The sequence below is a fragment of the Trachinotus anak genome, unplaced genomic scaffold, assembly GCF_046630095.1.
Source record: "Trachinotus anak isolate AG129_WGS33_773 ecotype Australia unplaced genomic scaffold, CSIRO_AGI_Tana_v1 ptg000014l, whole genome shotgun sequence".
NCBI lineage: Eukaryota > Metazoa > Chordata > Actinopteri > Carangiformes > Carangidae > Trachinotus > Trachinotus anak.
In genome coordinates, this window is record NW_027273865.1 from 11484461 (window position 1) to 11505872 (window position 21412).

At 38.9% G+C, this 21412-nt stretch overlaps 1 protein-coding gene and 1 long non-coding RNA gene across 11 annotated transcripts in view; one reads left to right on the forward strand and one right to left on the reverse strand.

Moving 5' to 3' along the window:
* Window positions 1-2459, forward strand: part of LOC139631567 (uncharacterized) — a 38261-nt gene extending 35802 nt beyond the window's left edge. The window contains exons 3-4 of the long non-coding RNA XR_011693408.1: window positions 1722-1898; window positions 1986-2459. This is a non-coding gene — a long non-coding RNA (uncharacterized lncRNA). The remainder of the gene's footprint in view (window positions 1-1721; window positions 1899-1985) is intronic.
* Window positions 2460-2511: 52 nt separating this feature from the next.
* ncam1b (neural cell adhesion molecule 1b) overlaps window positions 2512-21412 on the reverse strand; it is a 77734-nt gene continuing 58833 nt past the window's right edge. For 4 of the 10 annotated variants that reach the window (XM_071495808.1, XM_071495806.1, XM_071495807.1 and 1 more), the window contains 8 exons: window positions 20234-20404; window positions 19378-19506; window positions 15265-15389; window positions 14476-14656; window positions 11979-12177; window positions 8969-9085; window positions 7109-8218; window positions 2512-4611 (listed from right to left, as the gene is read on the reverse strand). In XM_071495808.1, coding sequence (XP_071351909.1) covers window positions 4491-4611; window positions 7109-8218; window positions 8969-9085; window positions 11979-12177; window positions 14476-14656; window positions 15265-15389; window positions 19378-19506; window positions 20234-20404 — 2153 coding nt within the window. In that variant the 3' untranslated portion in view covers window positions 2512-4490. The other 6 variants (XM_071495814.1, XM_071495813.1, XM_071495810.1 and 3 more) reach the window with 5 other exon arrangements.

Sequence of the window (21412 nt, forward strand, 5' to 3'; positions counted from 1 at the left end):
CAGTAACAAAAATGTCAAACAGGCCTGTAGACAAGATTTTAGAAAGTGCTAGGGCTGTGGTATCTTGGTTACCTGGTGTTTTAAGTCACTGAACATGGTATTTACGGGTATTCACTAACTATTTGTATTTTATATCTCAGCATGAAGGACTAAATATTATTGTGTTTTCCACACTGCCATCAAATCCTGCTGAGTACATACTGAATGATTTCTGCATTATTCCTTCATTATTGTTGTCTTTAAAGCAGTAAAACGTACTGTATATGTACTGGAACTAAAAACACTGGGATGAGCCTTTAAAATACACACCATGTGTGAGTTTTTAAATTGTAGAAGGCAGTGGTGAAATGTAATTACAAACACTCAGTTTTGAGGCACTTAAAAAGAGTACCCACAATTTATGGCACTTTTGTCCCAACTATATTTAATTGGCAGTGACTAGTTATGTTGCAGTTGCCATTTTTCATATGAAACATACATTATGATAATCCCATGAAATATGACCTCTTGCACCTAGACACTTTTTTATAAAATAATTGAAATTAGTTTCACCTTGCGCCACTGCAACATTTAAATGCCCCTTACATGTTACTGTAACACTAATAATAATAATAATTTTGAGTTAATTGTGTCTGCATAATGATGGCTTCCAGTAATATGCAGAGATTAGGGAAAATGACATGTTGTGTAGATTTTTGAAGAGAAGTGAAAAGATGTAAATATAACCCTGCAGCAACAGACACTAAAGAGTAGCCCTTCTTCAGATGCCAATGCTGTTATTTGATTATTTCATGAACTCAGGAATAGAAAATAATTAAGCAGCAATTATGGAATCTGTTGGAAACCCTACTATGTCAGTACTTAGTAACCCCCCCTTTGGCAACTGTTCAGCATTGGGTGGAAACATTATTCAGTGGGGTTGTGTAGCATCCAGTGGCACAGGAAACACTGCACAGAAGTGAAAAGAGACAGGCTCCTACTGCAGGACAATGATCCAAAGCAGACATCAAAATCCACCATGAACTCCTTCAAAAAGCTCTTACAGTCCCCTGACCTGAACATGGATGATAATCTGTGGGTAGATCTTACACTGGGATTGCTGAGTGTGCAAAACAGCCTAAAATATCTACAAACTTGAAGGGATCTTGAAGAAAGAGTAGGTGTAAATGTATCAAGCAAAAATATAAAGAAATGTAGTGCTACAGGGAGCACTTGCAAACTGTGAGATCTACCAAAAAGCAGGGGTTACTAGATCGGCTTTTGACTTAGTGGGGCACCTAAAGTTTTGCATGTTACAATCAGTCATGGTCTAATTTTTCCTGTTTTTCTAATTGTAAAGTAATGGTGCGTCAACATTAGAACAAGGCTCATTCTAATGTCTCTCTGCTGCACAAGCTGCAGCTTCTTTTTACTTGAAAAATCAACAAAATATGTAATTTACCGAGTGACCAACTTTTTTTTTTGCATTCAAATGCATAATGCTGACACTTTAAACTCATGTAGCTGATTTTGAATCCATGACCTTTAGTTGTAATGGAGTATGTTTAAATCACAAATCTTCCAAGTCGCTCCAACGTAGATGAATAAACTTACCAGAAAATTAACTCAGGAATCACCTCAATGGTAGCTACAGCTCTAGATGAAAAATAAATACTCTTATACAATACCCACATTTTGATACAATCACCTCTTCTGGTCACTTCTACCCTTTTACTTTGAAGGCCACATCACTCAAGCTCCTGTATCATCACGGCTGCCTGCTGCTGACTTGACTGGCTGCAAATCACCACCGGGGAGACGTCACGGCTCTAAATGATCGCCCTCTGCTCCCCGTCTCTCCATCAGGGCTGCAATCAGAGACATCTACAGGGCATCTGAACCGCTGTCAGCCTATAATGGTGAGGACCAGTCCGTTGCCCTGAAATAACAAGCAGAAACTGATTAATGCAGCGGACATACAGATGAAATCAGTTTGTATTTAACAGGGGTCCAGAGAGAAATGAAGTGGGGAAGAGGGGACAGTCGGTCAGTGTGGTGGCTGAAACAGGATGCTGAAGCAGGGTCAGTGCTGGCTGCTCCGGTTGTTGACACTTTGTTGACACGGCACCGGTTTGCGGGTTCATGTCACATTAGAGGTACTGATGGTGGGGGGGCACAGCTGAAAATATCAAGCCCTCACTGGTACATAGTATTTTGACATCCTAGCCTGGAAGTATTAACTTTACTCCCACACAAACATGCATTATGTAACACGTGTTTATTTGTTCCCCATCTTTCTCAACAAGTAGCCAGAGGAATTTCCAGCCCCAACACAACCTGTTTGCACTGTAACCTTTCTGTAAATAGTCCTGTGTCCATGACATGGCGAAAACAGAAAGGCAATCTAAAAACAGGTATTTACTGTCATCTAGTGTCCAAAATATGTCACTGCATGCTCTGAATCTAAGAGGACAGTTTTTAAAAAGTGGGGGAAAGTAATTGAATCTAATGACAAAATGGGCCAGGACAAAATTAGATTCGGAAACCATTTTTTATTTTGTAAATGGGTTAGCACTCAGACTGTACACAACAGATATTTTCTGAGTTTGACCCAATAAAACCAAAAGAAGCGTCCACAGACGAGGGAGCAAGGTGGTCTGGTAACAGCAGTGGAGTAAAGGTGAGTAAAGCTTGTTGGTTTTATATATATATATATATATACATATATATATATACATACCGCAAATCTGTGTTCAGTTGTCTTGACATTACAACTATTATCTAAAGCTTTTACAAAAGGTTTGATCCTCTGCTTCAGGTGGACCACTCTGCTTCCTGAACTTGTCAAGCAGCCACTCTTGGTGAGTGATTTTTGTACAAAAAGACAAGAACTAAAAAAAGAAAAGAAAAGAAAGAAATTCAAAGACCACATTACAGAACACTTGGATAACACCTGGGGGAGAGAAATAAAAATAATGTGTATTTATGCCAGAACAAGCCCCAAGGGCTAACACTCATTAAATCAATATGAGAACTATTTGCCCCAAACAAACATGGGCACGTCTATCTGTCTTGTAGTTATATGTTATAAAGTACCGACTGAATTCATGCCAAGGCTCAAAACACCTCCCTTCACTATAGCTGGCAACATATAGTGCTGTGACCAGAGACGGACAGTTTTATACACTACACGTGTTATAATGACCACATTAGTCCATTTATCGTACTTTTCTTCTAATAATACAATATATTAAATCAAAAGAATAGGCTAAATCTCTCACGACAAAGCTATGCAGATTATCATAGAAACTGATGACAAGACAATCTACTGACACACAGGCACAGTGCACAAGCTTGCAGGCAGGAATCGAAAAGAATTCTTTGTAGTTTTTAAATAGTACAAAAATGCTTTTGAGAGGTTTTATTTATTTTTTTGCTTCAAAAGCACAACTCAAAGTACGAAGCCAGACCATTGATCTGCTTTAATGTGAGGAAGATATGATAGCTATTGTAGTTGTTGCCCCCCAAACAAATGTGTGGCGTATATTTAGCTCAAGATCAAAAGACATTCACTTGATTCACGGTTCTTTAACCCTTGGCTGAGAATCAGCATTTCTGCATTTTTTGTCTTTCTGTGAATGTTTGAGTTCAATGAGTTGCCTTTTTAAATCAAACATATTTTATTAATGAATATTTTTAACTATCACTGTTGTACAGTCTGAATAGATTTGATCATAAAATGGGCCAAATCTGATCTGATGATGCACACAGTCAATGTGTTGCGGGATCCTCCGTCAGCTTCTTTCCCCCTGCAGCTGGCTGTGGGTTAATCCTGTATTTTTAAAACCATAGCAAATGTGGTTTTAATCCAAATATCGAACGCCTATGTTTGATCAATGCCAGTATATCTGTGAGAGATGAAATATCCCTGTAACAGACAAAGTGAACAATAAACCTTGTAAACATAACTGTACAACCACTTGCAGGTCACACATGCAGAACAAGATATTTAATGAGACTAGTCCACAAATTAAGAGTCAAACAAAAAAAAAAAGCAAACAGTTTTACATTTGAGCAGTGGAACATGAAAATAACAAAAATAATTTCTATATATAGTCAGTTTTTTTTTACATTTCTGATAATAATCCGATACCTGTGTGCAATTGCAATTTAAACTGTTAGCACAATAGAAAGTAGAGTCTGATTTCATATATTTACCAAGCATTGTTAGAATAAGAATACGATTTTTCTTAATCATCCTGACTGGTTAAATAAAATAAGAATAAAAAAATAAAACAAATCTCTTATGACTTAAAGATAAACTCCTTGGGTGTAGTAAACATTTCATGAATGAAAGCAGAAATGAAAGCAGAGCCAAAGTGCGCTCTAACCAATCAACACGTGTGTTTTGAATATGTAGTTAAGGGCACTGGAAATCAAAACTCCTGCAGTGTTTCTTGCTTGTTGCTGCTGCAAAATGTTTTGGACTGGGCTGGGGTTTCCCTGGCCCATCATGCTTTGCTCTCGGTGCTTTTTGTCTGTATGACACTGTTGTGTTCTGCAGCGATCTCCGTCAGGGCGTTTGATAATTCGGCTTCCTCCAGTTTGACTTTCTCCTCAGAAAAAATCTTCCTGCAGCGGAAATAGGAGAAAGTTCAAAATTAGAAATCTGGTCATCTCTGGCAAGAAAACAAAAAATTCCCAGTGAACAAACACTTTAGTTAAACACAAGTTTAACCATTTACTCTCAATGACAGCTTCACCCAATATGTAAGAGGACACTATGTATTCAGACGTCTTCTTACATATTTCTTCACCACCTTGATAACAGACAGATAAAATTAAACAGATAATGACATACCCACATAATTCATTCCTAAACTGAAACAGCGTGTAGCAAATACTTTCTGTCGATCAGTTTAGTTCTACCTCAAAGAGACTGTGTTAGGACAGTGAGCCCTGGGCTTGTGGTTGTGATATCCACGTTCGTGTTAAAGCATTGAGGCACAGTTTCTAGATCCTGCCTTCAGCGCCTCTCCTCTCTTCTGCAGCTCAGAGCAGGAAAACACCACGGCTAGCCTCTGTTCTCTTTAGCAGAGCTGCAGAGTTGGGGAGGATTTAGGCAACACTCAGAGGCATAGAGTTACTGCCTGAGACAAAACGCTTTGTCATTAAAATAAGGCCCATTTCAGACATGGAATATGTGACATTGCTGGTTTCATCAGCCTATTAAAGTGATGGCTTACATATGGACTGTGGGTGTTGGTTACAGCTTTATTCAGATGACAGGACTGTTGTGGAAAGAGCCACAATGCTGGTGCGATATCTGGCATCTGGTGCGCGAGAGGGAGTGGTGGCACTGCTGAGTTAAGAAGTGAAGAATGTTTTCTGTCAGAGATTGGTTTGACAACTTATTTTGCTGCTGAAGACTTAATTGATAGCCACTCACCCCCTCTTCTCAAACTGAGCCACCAACTAAATTTTCTCATTAATTTCATCATGAGATGCCCATTTTATGTGAAGACATAAGGTTAAAGACTCTCATTTTAGTTTCATCAGTTGACATAATGTGATTGATTTTCTGGATATTTGTAATCTCATCCATGAAGATGAGATGGATGAAAATTTAAAATGTACATAGAGCGAGACTGCAGGTCTGATTATTGTTGTTCTAAGAGGGTTTTTAAAAAAACATTTCAGGGCTTAAACTTATGATTATGGTTATGTCATCCAAGTAATCTGTGATTATTTTCTGAATTGATGTGTCTATAATAGTGATGTCATGAACTTGCTTGTTTTCCCTCAATACTTCCCTCAAAACCTAAAACTAATTTATTGTTGAGTAAGACAAATCACAACAGCATCCATGAAATTGAAAAGCTGGAACTACATAATGTTTCATAATTTATTCAGCAGAAATGCCAATCAGTCATCAAAATAGCTGATTATTTTTTTGTAAATCAACTAATTTTTAGAAGTCAATTTGATATTAGAAGAATCTAAACATTAAATTTAAACATTTTGTAAAGATCATTAAAGGATAAGTCTGGTGTTATTACATATTTTTTTTATTGAATTATTGTTCTATCCACAAATGAAAAGGCCCAAACCAACAGTGCATCAGTCTGATACATATCAGACATGATAATATATCATGTCTCAATACTTGGACTACTGCTACTTGCTACTGAAAACATAAATCTTAAAAAAAACAGCTCACAAATATAGCTTCATTAAAAAAGGCTCCTAAAATATTTGGGTATTGTAGTTTTAAACAAAAATCACTCAGACAGGAGGAAACTGTGTTGTAATTTAGTGAGTATTCACAGCAGCAGAACAGTGTTTGTGGGCTTCACTCAATATAAACTACAGTATCCACGATCACTGGAATGAAGGAACATGTCACCCAGTGCAGTGATGTGGCTTATTTGTTTTCAATGCTTTTCAGACAACAATGGAGCTCTGTGGCACAGAGGAACAAGAAGATATCATGCTCTGACTCCACAGACAAAACTTGTTGGCAGGATCAACTCCTTGTTGGTTTTGGTCTTTTAATGGAATTTGTTGATGATGAGAAAAATACAGAAAATCACCAGCCTCATCCTTTAAGTGATACATTTGTTAAAACACTCTTAAGAGGGCTGAAAGAAACCTTGTGCTGCTGTAGCCTGTACTTCAATCTGATGCATATTCAGTCCAGACTTGTGTCATGTTGGAAGTTTTTCAGAAATCTTACAAGGCTCAAACTCAAAAGACTGTTGTTGTGACTTTTTCTGTAAAAACGATTTAGGTCTTTCTTAAGACATGGGATCGGTGTGTAAAATTGCCATCACATTTATTAAATGAGCTGCACGTCTGAAAGGGGCTTAACTATTCTTGTGGTAAATATTCCAACAATGGAGACCCCACAATGGAGAACTGTCACACACAAGCATAAAAAACAAAACCATTATATCACTCCTCTATCCACAACATACTACTGATAATTATCCCAATGTCATTACCACAGTTTACCATTACAATATTTCATATTGTGTGGTCAATGGCAAGATGCGGTGGTGAATGAATGGGCATACAAATTACACACACACTCACACACACAGAGATAAACCTCTAGAGGGAGCCGTACTCATCGTTGACAGGAGGAGCAGTCTTGGCCAGAGTCTCTGATGCCTCCAGAACTGGGCCTGAGGGGGGGAGGTCTGCTCCATCTCCGTTGGGCAGAGAGGGGGCAGAGGGCGGGCTGTCTAAACTAATAAGGTCTGTTGGTGGCAGGGAGGGTCTCTCGGTCCCGTTTGTCAGCTCTAACTCTAAATTAGCACTTCTGGGTGCCACGTCAGGGGTTAGTAAGTCATACGTGTCTGGCACTGCTGTGAGGAGATAATTCGAGACCGGTGCCTCTAGACAGGGGGGGGCAGGAGCAGAAGGAATAGGAGTAACAGGAAGAGGAGAGGGGACGTCTGCAACTAGAGGAGCAGGTTCTCCAGCATCTAGGACTTTACGAGCACTGTGGATCACTGAAGGAGAGCTAGTAACAGCAGCTTCGGCAGTGGGTATGTTATTATCAACTGTTTGGTCAGTAGGCTTGTTAGTGTCAAAGGCAGTAAGGCTACTCCCTCTGGAGTCTGGGCCAGTGGTGTTTGAATCAGTGTCTAGTTTTGGAGGGGCAGTGGTTGCTCGAGTGGAGGCAGTTTGTGCTGGTGTCTCAGTGTCTAAGGCTACAGTGTGTGGCTGCATGGTAAGCTTGGCGACCGGCGGGCTTGGAGCAGGTTTCTTGGTGTCAAGAGTGGGAGAAGACGAAGCAAGTGGAGATACAGGGGGGCTAGCTTTAGCATTCAGAGCGGCAAGTTTGGGAGAGTGTCTACGTTTCGGGGGTATCGGTGTCCCAGATTTTTGAGGTTTAGTCCATTCAGGTGTACAAGGAGGGGTGGTTTTTTTCTCTTGCTCTTCTGGGGTGTTATTTCCTCTTTGTTCTATTAGGGGGGCCATTTTAGCCTCGACGGCAGACGTAGACAGGAGGGGAGTCGGTGGGGTCGTGTTCGACTCTGGAGTAGTGGCCGGGGCCGGGATGGGGGTGGGTGAGGGGTCGTTGGCTGGGGTAGACAGGCTACAAGTGAGGGTAGTGGTCTCGCTAGAGGGGCTGTCCTGAGCGGGGTCAATTGTTGCAGTGGCTGTGTCAGAGTTGGTGGCTACGGAGGAGAGGGATTCCAGTGCCAGAGCAGCAGTGTAAGCCGCCAGCCTGAGAGAGCAGGGAGAGAACAGAGACACACAGACTAGACACCAGGGTGACTGTGACAGAGGAAGGGTGGCCCGGACGAGAGCATGCAGAGGATTTAGTTGGCTTTAGAAATTCACACACATAGACAAAGCAACTAAAAAACAGCAGCTATTAAGCCTAGTGAGAAAAAGAAACAAAGAAAAACAGGGCGTCATGCTGTGAGTGGACATTAAAGGATACAACCCATACACACACCAACACAGAGTACACTGACTAGGAAACTAATGTACTAAAAAAGCACCAGTCTTCCTGCAGAAAACTACAGCACCACGCAGAACCACCTATAAGGGTTAAACAGTACCAGTGACAATGTCATACTGTGTAATCTAATTTTTCCAGACTGTTGATATGAGAGATGGCTGCTGAGGTTGTCAAATGACTTCATATGAGTTGAACACACTCAAGAGGACAAAAGCCTTTCAGTGTCTTTAACTGGTATTGCTTCAACCTTGTTAATAATGAGACAGAAAATCTCCAAAGGCTGGAGAAGAAACACAAAGTGCAGTAATCCCTCTGAAAGGGAATAAAAACAGAAAAGCAACACAGTTCAGTGGACTCCACTCAAGAATGACCTCAACTTTTCTGAAAATTTCAAGGGTCAAATGTCCTGTTGAATAACGTAATTATTCTTTGAAGTGGAGTGCAAAGTACAACAGCTAAAAAGACTTGAGCAGTAAAAAGTCTATATGCTGTATGTCAGCTTTTACTCACTCTGGCTCTGTGAGCGGTGTAGTTTCATTGGGTTCTGTAGGTCCTGCTGCGTTATGATTGGCTGTGCACTCGTCCTCTGTTCTGACTTCCACTATCGGCTCTTTGGACTCATCTTTTCTGTAGGACAGAAAGATGTATATCCTGGTAACAGTTATCTGATCTAAAAAGTTATTGTTTCTTCCAAAATGAGCAGTAAGAACAAGTGATAAAGTACAATTAGTAAGTTACTCAATTAGTCAATCAAAGGAACAATAATCAAACTATTTTGACAATCAACTCATTTATCACACAAAAACAAAGAAAAAAAATCCTGAGATGTTTCAGGTTTCAGCTTCTAAAATGGAAGGATTGATTGTCATACGTTACAAAAAGCTAAATGGTTTTTGGACTGCTGAATGGACAAAACAAGGCATCTGAAGACGTCAACTTCAGACTTCAGAAAGTTGCAACTGGCATTTTTTTTTCTTTTTTTTGACATTGAAGAGATCAATGATTAATTGAGATTAACTGATAATAAAAATCATCATTAGTTGTAGCACTAGATACAAGAGCAATTTACTGTATGTCTACATGCCAAATGGATGATTAATTATCTGTTCAACCCAATCGCAGCCTGAATATTTGATCAGCTGACACATGAAGTAGTCCATGTGGCTGTATTTTAGAGAAACTGGCAACATGAAATGTAGCACAAATCAATAAACAATGCAACTTTCAACACAAATTGATTTGAAACTGCGTTATAGTGCACAAGTGTATTAGCTCAATGCCTCACTTTAACCCAGCATCCTTCATATTTTCATTGAAGGAGGAGACCACTCAAAAAACTCCATCTCATTTAATGGCCCATGTTATTGATTTGTGTATTTTCCCTGTTCCTTTAGATACTGACTGAGTGGACCATCACTAGACATGATTATTTTGCTCTCGAGGCTCAACTCTTCAGTTTTTCCTAATGGAAAACTCTTCCCCATTGATCTCTTGCTTTATCAGCCTAAACATAAAACCTTCAGCTAAAACTCTTTATCGTCTTAGATGTAGGTCCTTGAAAGGCTTTCTGGGAAAGGTAGGAAGTCACTAAAGTACAAGTGCAGTACATGAGGTATAAACAACAAAAAGATAAATTAGAACTTGAGCTAAAAACCGTCTGGAATAATAATAATATAACATCACAGCGTTATTACTCAAAATAGTGCATAGAGCATCATATATTGTCATATTAAATTTTTTTGGCCGCTTGGGAGCAGCACAGCAAGCTGTAAACACAATATATTATCATATAAAGTTGGTTTCGGGAACTAGTTACCAAACAGCCTCTGTTTACACACATCCAAGATGTGTTTCTGGCCACCTGGTGAATCTAAGTCTAAAGCTCCATTTCCACCGGATACTAATATGTGATGTGTTTCTAGATACATTACGCTGTACAACAACATCAAATCCACAGGCCATTGCATTTACAATCAGTGTTCTTATAATCTTGAGTCTGCTGCATTGCTATCAGATCTCAGTATGCACATTAGCAAATTGGGCTCTTGACCAACAAACAATGCATTTTTAAATCACTTTTTCTTTTTTAGGGAAGAATTGCTAGCTACTGCTATTACTAGTAATTTTTTGCTGGGCTTGCTTGAGGGAGGTAAAAAGCAGCATTGGGTGATGTATCAACTTGATGGGCAGATTCTTTATGCCTTTGCACCGGCGGCAGCCAGGGCCAGAGGCATTATATTTACAGGTTGTCTGTCCATCCGTCCTTTTCTCGTGAACATGATATCTCAGTAACACCTTGAGGGAATTTCTTCAGATTTGGTACAAATGCTCTCTTTGACTCAAGGATAAACTCATTTGATTTTGGTGATCAAAGATCAAGGTCACAGTGACCTTACAAAACACATTTTTGGCCTTAACTCACTAATTCATGATTAATTGAGACACAACTTAACACAAATATCCAATTGGATAACTAGTTTTCAGACCTGACACATTTTAACCAGTTACCTATTGAAGTCACACTATACAGATTGTATTTATACTTGGCTTAGATACCATTACATTGCTGTTGCTTATCTTACCTTATACTATAACAATACAGTCTGCGTGCAATTACAACTTGTATTAAGACACATTTCTCCTCATCCAGAGAGGATATCTTGATGTTGATGCAGAGTGTAAATAATGTTACAGTATTCACTCTCCTTAAAGACCTGTTTTAGATTCCTCCAACTCCTGAAGGAAATATGTGGTTCTTTAAAGGATAGATTCAGTCTGTCTAAAGACAAATGTTGAATGCCCATATGAACATACAGTTTTTGCTTGCCAATAATTCTTCCTGTTCCTACTGGCCTTGAGGAAATTTGTACTAAAAAGACTAACTTTGGAAGATATCCAGTTGATTTGTCTAACTCAGATGGCTGGAGTGGCATCAGCTTCAGGAATTTGGAATATATTTTTACATGGAAAGTGGACTGGTGAATTTTGTCCCTATCATTTACCTTTAAATTGCATTAAGAAGGAATATCCCAATGGCCAGTATGAGCAGGGAGAACAATCACAGCAAGCAAAACCCTGTTTCAATGTTCATAAGCGCAACTGACTATTATTTTAATACAGACTTGAAAAATGTAAAATCTCTCATTTAACTCCACTACATTCATCAGCTAGCCTCTATCTGTCTGCCAGTGCTGGGCAGGTAGTATTTATTAGAGCTGGTGTACTGAAACCAACTATCTGCTGCGCCTGGAAATGATACTGATCACCCACAAAACTGAACCCAAACAGTAAAGTTGTGGGCCATAAAAACAAAACAGTCATCTGAATGATGCATAAAAAATTGATCAGAGCAACTTAAAAAACATCTGTGTTGCCAGTTTGTGAATATAAAAAGCATATATGAAGAATGAAAAGAAAACTGGGTCCTACAGTATAATTGGACCTTACTGTTTATCTGGCCCAGGGTCACTATTTAACAGACTGTTGAAGTGCATGTATTTTAATTGTCTGTAATACTCACATGAAAGCTGCCTTGCCCTCCTCCAAGTTGTGTCCCTTGGTCCCTGTGCCAGATTTGCCGCACAGGCACATGATGAGGCCACATTTGTTGACAAAGTAACAGGTGACATCCACAGCCAGCAGCAGGAGTACAAATACCACAACAAGGATCCCTGCCCAGAGCATGATGCCCATGGAGAGTGCTGCCTCATCACCCAAATCTGCCAGACAAAAGACGAGAGAGGGAGAGCGCTGAACAACTGCAGCATGACAGTTTTATAGAAACAACCATGCTACTGTAACCACAAATACCTCCATAACACAGAAACAACTCACCTGCAATGAGCAGTGATAGGTTCTAGTTGTCTCAGCATGGATTTAGATGCAGTGTTTGTGTAGACTCTGCTGTCTGACTTGTGTTTTATTATTTATACAACTTCGTTTTAAATATGAAGCTTGTTGAGGAATTTATATGCAAATGGTTGGGGTTAGACTGTCCTTTAAAAAAAAAAACATTAAAAATATATATTCAACCCATTTATTTGGTATTAGAAAGAAGAGCAAACCAAAGCTTACACTGTGCTGCTAGTTACCCAGACATGCAGGATATTTTGTGGACAAAATGAACGTGAGGCTTATTCCAGATATCACAAAAAGCTGTGAGGCATCATCAACATTTATGTAAAGTCCATTTTAATTCTAGCAGAAGACTGCAGAATGTCAACTCTCTAAAATATTCTCTGTTTACCGGTACATTTAACTCTTGTGATACCAATAATTAACATGTAAACAAGGTCTGCTAGTGAATTAAATACAGCTGAGTAAAGCACCCTCCGATTATAAATGTATAAAAACCAGGTATTTTTGAAAGACATTTGATACACATTACATGCATGAGAAATATATGGACATTTGTCTTAGTAATCAGCACAAAAATAACAATTTACTTATGATACCTCTGTGTTCAGTATATCAACTGTGCCATTATTATTACAAACATTTTAAGTTAGCTGTTTGTTTTTAATAATGTAAACGTTAATGTTACAAACCTTTACAGTACATATGCAAATTTTTGTGAGCGATTAAAGAATATAGTACAGTGTTTATGTAAACGGACAGGTCCAGCACTCAGCCTTTACTCTGTTTTGTCTATTTTTAAAATAACTTCATTTCAATTCCACTATTGTTCATTACTGTAAACTGGCACTCCTCTGTTGTCTAGTACTGATGACTAGTTGTGCTAATGTTGAGCAGAGTGAATCTGTGGGAGGCGGAGGTTTTCCACTGCCTTTGGTTCAGCGCGTCTGTCTGGTCTGTTCTCAAGCTATGCAGCAACCTTTTCTCACCCATAACAGAGACACGTCTGTCATGGACAAAGTCTGTTTTAAGGAGTGAAAGCGTCCAGAGAGACAGCCAGGCCAGAGAAAAGGCAACCTCTCTGCTACTGTTATGATGTGCCTTCCCACGAAAACTAAGAGAGCAGAAGTACAGTGATGATGGACAAGATGAGTGATACCAAAGTGCATGTCACAGATGAGCAGCCCTGAGTGGCTGAGGGGGGAGGACAGCACAACCCCGACCACACCAAAATGCACACAGGTCAGGACGAAAATGTTCACGTGGTCCACCACACCAATGTCCAGGACCAGGCAAGAGAGCAGGAACATTGAGAGAGGGAACAGAGAGAGAAAAGAGAAAGAGAATAAAGGACGAATACGGGGTAGGGAATGAAGGGAAACAAAGAGGAAAAAAAGAGAAGGGTGGGGAAAACAGAGGAAGAGAGAAAGTGAAAATGTGTCAGGTCTGAAAACCAAAAGTGGAAAAAAACCCAGATTTTTTTGTAACAAGGGAGAAAAAAATACAGCAACACATCAAAGCAAAAGCACAGCACAAAGGGGAAAACTGCATGTTGACTCGAAGGTGACTCAGTGGTGGGTGAGTGGGAAATGCTTTAGATTGGAAAATGAGTAAGAAAAGAAGTGAGAGGAAGACATAATGGTGTGAGTTGCAATGTTTCAGCGAAGTGCTCAACAGTGTCTAGCACCTAAAGGAAACTATCAGGCTGTGTGGTTGTTGTACGGTTAGTAAAAAACCCTGAGCTGCAGCTGAGTTAATCAGTAGTTATCAAGGGTCAATTTGAAGGCTGCCTCTACAAAGGCACAAACTATTCACTCTAGCTTCTATTTTAACAGTAAACAAAGCTAAAGAAAAACTACAATCACTGAGAGGAAATCATTTCATCCTCTGTGGAAAGTGCCCGTCCCAGTTCTGTGAGTGCAAACTCAAGCTCATTTAGCAAGGGCTGTCAAAACTTTAAAGTGAGAATATTCAGCCGGAAAATCATTTCTGGCTCACCGCTGTCCAGGAAATCTATTTTTTCTGTAGATTTATTTAGTTGTCATTCACCTTTCAGAGCTGGAGAGTTAAAAATAGAACCTTAGCTTTGAGCTTTGAGTTTGGCTCCTCAGTTTTCTGGCTGTTTAGTTCCTGTTTAGTGTGAGTGAATTGAAGGAGGGTACCTGGGATGGCATCTGGCACCGTGGACGTCCTGAAGGATATGGTTGCTGGCTGTGACTTGCCCTTCTGATTCTCTGCCACCACATACACATTGTACTCTGTATCCCACTCCAGCCCACTGAGAACCACATACTCGCTGCCGCTGGGCAGGCGGATTTCAGGTTTCCACTCCAACGCTTGTACCTAAGAACACAAAGATAGATATTCAGTACATGCATTTGTTTACATTATCAGTTACCCTACAGTTGATTTTCCTCAATAACTGATTAAATCATTTGGTCTATAAAACATCAGGAAATATAGAAAAAAATGTCCAGAGATGTCCTTCTTTTGTCCAACCAACAGTCCAAAACCCAATGAAAAACCCAGTTTACTATGATGTAAGACAAGGAAAAGCAGAGAATTTTCACACATGAGAAGCTTGAAACATCAAAATGTTTGTCATTTTTGCTTGAAAATGGGCATCATTGATTAGTCAAAATAGTTGCAGATTAATTTTTTGGCGATCAACTGATCATTTTATCAGCTAATTGTTTCAGTTCTATGTGCATTGACATGAAGGCTTGAACATGAATGTCTTTAGGGGTGCAACTATTATTTTCATTTATAAGTAGTCTGCCAATTAAGGTCTTAAGATCAAAGGATTTATTTATTGGCATATGAAAGGTCAGAAAAATACCCAAAATCCAGTTTACTATCAAAAAGGCTAAAATCAGTAAATGTTCACATTTCAGAGGCTATTTGAGAAAATATTGAGTGGACTAATCAACAGCTTTAATCTCCATACTCACTGGTTTATAGCGGACAAGATAATGTAAAATGGGCGAGCCACCATCGTCTTGCTTGATCCAGCTGATTTTGAGGGAGTTGCCTTTAGGTTGAAGTATTCCCTCAAGCTTAGGAGGATTGGGATTCCCTACAGGCACACAAGAGCAATACGGAGGTTATATAAAGGCTCATTTAAAAATGCAGAGATGTGTTATTTTCTTAGAAGAAGCCAGATGCAGTTCTGTCAGTCCACCTTTAAAATTGCAGAATTGGAGGGGGAAAAAACACATCCTTCATTAGAAATATGAAGAAGGTCTAAAGTTTGAAACTAGCCACTCTCTTTGTTGTTGTCCTTTAAGGTCACTTGTCCCTCTTAATCACTTGCCTCAAGATGGTGTGTCACAAGTCTGACTAATTACCAAATGACACACAGCCACATGCTTATCTGATTCAGTCCCAGTTGCTGAGTGACATTCAATTGGTACAAAAATTACAGACTGACATTCCGCTAGTGTCATACAAGGCTTCAGGGTAAAACATTATTATATATCGTTGACTGAAATGTTTATGTAGGATTTGTGTTTCACAGCATAACAAGTGTAGTGATAGTGCATGTACGCTGGCATGTTACTGCCTGTGAGTTCCTCCTGTTAAACCACTGACCCTCCCCAAGTTCATAAAGAATTTCTTTCCCGGTCCAATCAGAGCTAGTACTGGTCTGGCTCTTCTGACCAGGAGGCACCCACAAGCTGCTAAAGGGTTCCAACTTGACTGATGCCTCCCTGTGTAAGTAACTTGACGGCTACTTAATGTTATATGTCTGTTCTCATTAATGAAGCAACAGCAGGCATGATAACTTTAGCCACCTGGCTTTTACCAATATTATAAATGTGTTCAGAAAATGTTGCTTTCACCACCTGGCTTACTGCCAGCATTGCTGTGGAGCATATCATGCTAATGCTAGCCAGGGCTAATGGTTGCAGCTAAATAGTTTTTGTTGTTGGCGCTGTGTACACAGGGCAACTTCATTCAGTTGCGCTTCTTGTGTGTTTAGTTCACTGGGCCCCGTAACACCTTGCTGACTGAGAACGGGGAGGGGGGTGCAGGCAATGACGATCGTTTACAGGAGTAAAGTAAATCAGTTCATGGATGTCTCTTAGTTTTGTGCAGATGAATCACAACAAAACTTAAATCATTAAGTTAAGTACTGAGCACTGCAGAGCTAAAATAAGGTTTTACTTAATAGACAACAAGAAAGACGTGCACACTGAGTGTTTGCATTCAGACTCGTATTATTTTTTTCCTTCAAAACCCTGATTAATTCATCAGTCCATGTTAGTGGTTGTAGCCTGTAGTGATAGTATTCAGACTAAGGTTGATGGTGAAGAATATGGAAGATATACTGTATATGGTAGCACTGAGCAGGATTACTGGTAGCTTTTGATTGAGAACCAGAGCAAATTGCTGGAAGGAGCCATATTTTGTGGAAATGTGTGAGGACACTGATTATGATTCTCTTGTTATCAGAGGAAACTGTATATTACACACCTGATTTATAGTAAAACACCCTTATAAGGAGAAGACTTCCCTCAGGTAGCAGTATATCAAAACCATCCAAGTGATGCTGATATTAAGCACTCTTGACTGTTATATATTACTGTGACGACAGCTCTGGCTCTCCCTCATTTATCCTGCTGAGGCAACTGTCTACATGACTTGATTAATAGAACTGAGGTAGACATGTATTACATGATTGCATAGAAGCAGTTAATGTGTTGTTTAATTGTGGGATTCTCCGGTTATAGTTAGGAATCTTCTTTCAAAAATCTGCAACATCAAGTTACCTTCTGCAGAGTGGAGGGGATCATCAGCACCATGCAAGTCAAGTAACAGTCACATGAAATGCACACGTGAGTTTACAGAAGAAGAAAGACATAAAAGAAATAACATAAAACATAATGTAGATATAGGACAAACAAACTTAAATGAGACAAACTAAAACAGAGACATGGAATCACAGCAAAGCTATTCATACTGATATACACAACAACTGAGCACGGAAATTCTTCTGAGTTCTCAATGTGAAAAGTGCAATAGACATCTATCAGCTTTATCCTCTTGACTTTACAGGCTTCGTGATTTGCAAGGCAACTGATTAATCAATGCTGATGGTCCTAATCTAAATTTAAACATTCACAAATTACACCAAATAGCTGGAGCCAGAGGGGAAATGTACAGCTTTTGAAATGCAGAGATTTGGCATTAATTCATAATATTGTCATTAAGCCAATTAATTCACAAGCTGCTAATCAAAATCATATCAATATTCATATTTGGATAACTCAGCTGTTAAGTCATGCAGTGTAGGTGAAATAAAATCTACAGACAGAGGAGTTGAGGATTATCAGGGTGATGGGGGTATCCTGTAGGGAAAGAAACAGCTACGGCAGTAAAAACTAATCTTCTATTATCCTCACTACAGAACAAACCTGCGTCTTCAGTGAAAAAATGAAAAATGCCGTCTAGGGACATAAAAGAGAAGATATCAGGCAATCAGAATCAACTGTCTGAAGAAATGACTACCTGAGTCTCTGTAATAACACTTCACTCAAGAGTTTACCAAGGCTCATTTCTGGCAGACAGTACCAAAAAAGAGGAGGAAACACAACGTTTTATTTAATGACTGACACATTTAAGGTTGGAATGAGGCAGAGGAGAAACACAGTAAACACAAAGGCTGCTTTAAGACACGGTATTAAAGGCAGCATGAAGTGGAACATTCTTATATTTCATGAATATGTTCCAGCTAATTTATTCCAGATATCGTAATTGGTCTTTAATTATTAACAGAAAGGACATCAAACAATGTTTGTTCAGTGTAATAAATCAATATTACAAAATGTTAAAAATCCTAAATGATTTGCCCTTTGTCTGTTGTCTTAGTCCTGATTTTCTAGTCATTTAACAAGCACTTTGAATTTTGAACAGACATTGACTTCTTGTCTTTGCCATGGGTATAATTTTGATGTTTTCAGATACATTGTGTCTTGAACATTAGGGAATCTCTATAAACAGGTAAGATGTAACTGTCAAACAACAGATAGGGTTAGGACATGCAAATCCAAAACTGAAATGGGTAAGATAATGCTCTACTATTATAATAATCTAAAGGTATACTTATTAGATTTAATACTGATGAACACAATTTCAAAACACTTAACACGTTAAAGATTCAAGTTAAACTGAGAGCTCAACAAAAAGAGATAAATCACTTACTTTTGTAAGTGTGGCCTGATGGATATAACAGACAGATGATGGCAAATGGATAAAAAAATTGATGATTAAAATTATAAAATGTATGTGGAGATGAGCAGCATGCAGACAGTTACAGACAAATTATGAACAAAGATGGGATTAATTATGAGTCACTGGGCACAATCAGTGTGAATTCAACGGAGGATAGCTGTTTCCAGCCAACAGAGGGGGCTAAAAACTAAATAATGAGTTAAAGACTCACCTCAAGACTGGTACTTAAAGAACCAAGGAATAACTCACTGTTTCACATTCTAATTCATGGTCTGCAAGCGCATAATGAGCCTAATAAAGGACTGTAAAACTGTGGATTTTAAATGGCTGTGTGATTAGATCCAAGTGTCTGATGAAATCGGAGAGTAACTTTATGTGTAAAATAGCAAGATGGTATTAAAGCAGTAAAAATAAAAATTCTCCCTTAATTCTTAGATTCCAATGTACCTCCATGGAAAAAGTAAGCAAAACAACGGGGTCAGAGAGATTTAGATTTAGATTTAGATTTTAATTTAGATCCCCCACAAGTGATTTAGTTCCTGCTGTCAGTTTTACTCCTGGACAAACAAAAAACCTTGAAGAGGACAGACTTTCGACTGAAAAGACTCTGTTGGAAGCATTGACACTGTCCAAATAGCCTCAGTGTGTTGCTGTCCAGCAGCAGAGAAACTCTACTCTTCAGTGAGTTTTTAGATTAGTAACGGCACAGACAAGCACTTCTTACTCCAAGACAGAGGGACCTCAGGTAATGTGTTTGTGTTGACAGAGGTCAGAAAGGTCTGATAGAGGCTCTATAGTGTGCTGTAAAGTGTGCAACTTGTGCCACTTACGGACAGGCTCTGTCTTGAAGAACTCAGCGGGACTGCTTTCACCTTCACCCTTGCCGTTGATGGCTGACAACTTTACTTCGTAGCTGGTCTCTGGCTTCAGGCCTGTGATAGTTACCTCACTGATGGAGCCTGTTACAATAAATCAGAGGCAGTGCAATCCCTGCTGAGAACACCTTGATAATTTTGATTAGCAGTAAAGCAAACACATCCCCTGTTCCAACAATACATACATAATTAATTCCATCACAAGTACACAATGATTAGAGCAATTCTCATTTCATTCCAGCAATGTTTAAACAACAGATAAATCTATTTAGAGATGGTCTAAAAGGTCTAAAACCAGACGACACAGAAGCAGAACTAACTGACAGCTGTTATCAGACACCATGTTTATATCATTCTGAAGGTGGGATTACTTAGTACATATTGTTAATCTTGCCTGTTTCATTGTCAAACAATATTATTTATTGCTTAATGTTATCTCATGATTTTCATTCGTTCTGTCTGTTTTGTGTAACAACTGCTATGGGAAAACTTTCTTTTATTCAGTGAAGTGTATCTACACACATTTTGACTATATTGATATGTATCTTCATATAACAAACATCACAAAATTATCAAAATATAATAACTAAAATATTTAATGCAATGAACTGAGTTCCAGTGTTATGCATTATGTGAAACAAAAACACTTACATGTGCAAAACTAGCATAACTAATTTTGTTATCTTTTGATTACAGTTTGCTTCTAATTCCTAATCTTAATGCCCCCCCCCCCCCCCCCCCCAAAAAAAAAAAAAAGATTTTTTTTTTTTACAAAACATCATGTTTGTTTTGTTTCAATTTGTGGTCTTACCATCTTGGACCTCGAACACCCTGTGCACCCAGCTGCCCCTGTGCTGTGTCCTCCACTCCACTCTGTATTTCAGCACAGGAACACCTCCAGTGGACTCAGGCTCCTCAAACTGGATCTGTGCTGTGGTGGAGAAGGGTCTCACCTCACTGGTGGATGGTGCTGATGGCACCTCTGGTAAAGAGAGGAAATGCAGCGCGATTACAACAAAACCTGTTAAATTGCAGCACACCAACACTGTCAGACTCCATAGTTCCATTACACATACAGAATGCGCTCACAGCTGCTCATAGCTCCAAAATAAATGTAAAAACTGCTTCATTTTGTAAGACATCTACAATTTATGACAGTAATGCTATTTCTCTTGCACTGAATGTTGCACATTTTTGACATTATTTCTGAAAAAATATTGGTAGGAAAAACATTTAAATGTATCAATGACAAACTTACTCAGGTAACAGCTGATCTGCACAAAGAAAATAACTGGACACCATAACTGAGATATCCTAAAATTGTAAGCATTTTGTTATGAAGAACATACAAAGATCAAGTTGAAATAAAGATTTCATCTTGGGTTTGCATTGAAGATATCTGATTTCTGGCAAACACAATAAATTGACTATTTATTCATTATGTACATTCATGTTAGTCAAGTTTAGTCAACGAGTTGATGAGAACAAGCTTATGTCAGTTCACCCATCACTACGCTCCTCTTTTCCATATGCAAGTACTACTGGCTGAATTAACACACTCCGTTGTGAGCACAGTTGTTTATTGAATCACTTTTTATTTACTGGAGACTGTGGTTTAACTGTGGCACTAGCTCTCTGCTCTCTCTTTGTCTAATGTGCTGGTGAGTATACCGTCAGTGCTATCTGCTGGTAGTGAGCTCATGTCAGCAAAAAGCTGTAACTTTGATAAACTGTCTTTTATTGAAGTAACACACACACACATTTAAACTGTGGATGTGCACAATAATATTGACTGTTTCATATTTCTGCACTGCACAAAGTGAAAAGCTCAGATCCGCTGTATTTTCTAAACAACCAGAGGGAAGTAATGTAAAATTACCTCATGTTAGTTACAATGCCTTTTCATCTAAGTTTATCATCTGTTTAAACAAACAACGGTCTGTGTAATCCCACATTGTGGTAGATGTTTTGGTCTAATGTGTGAATGTGG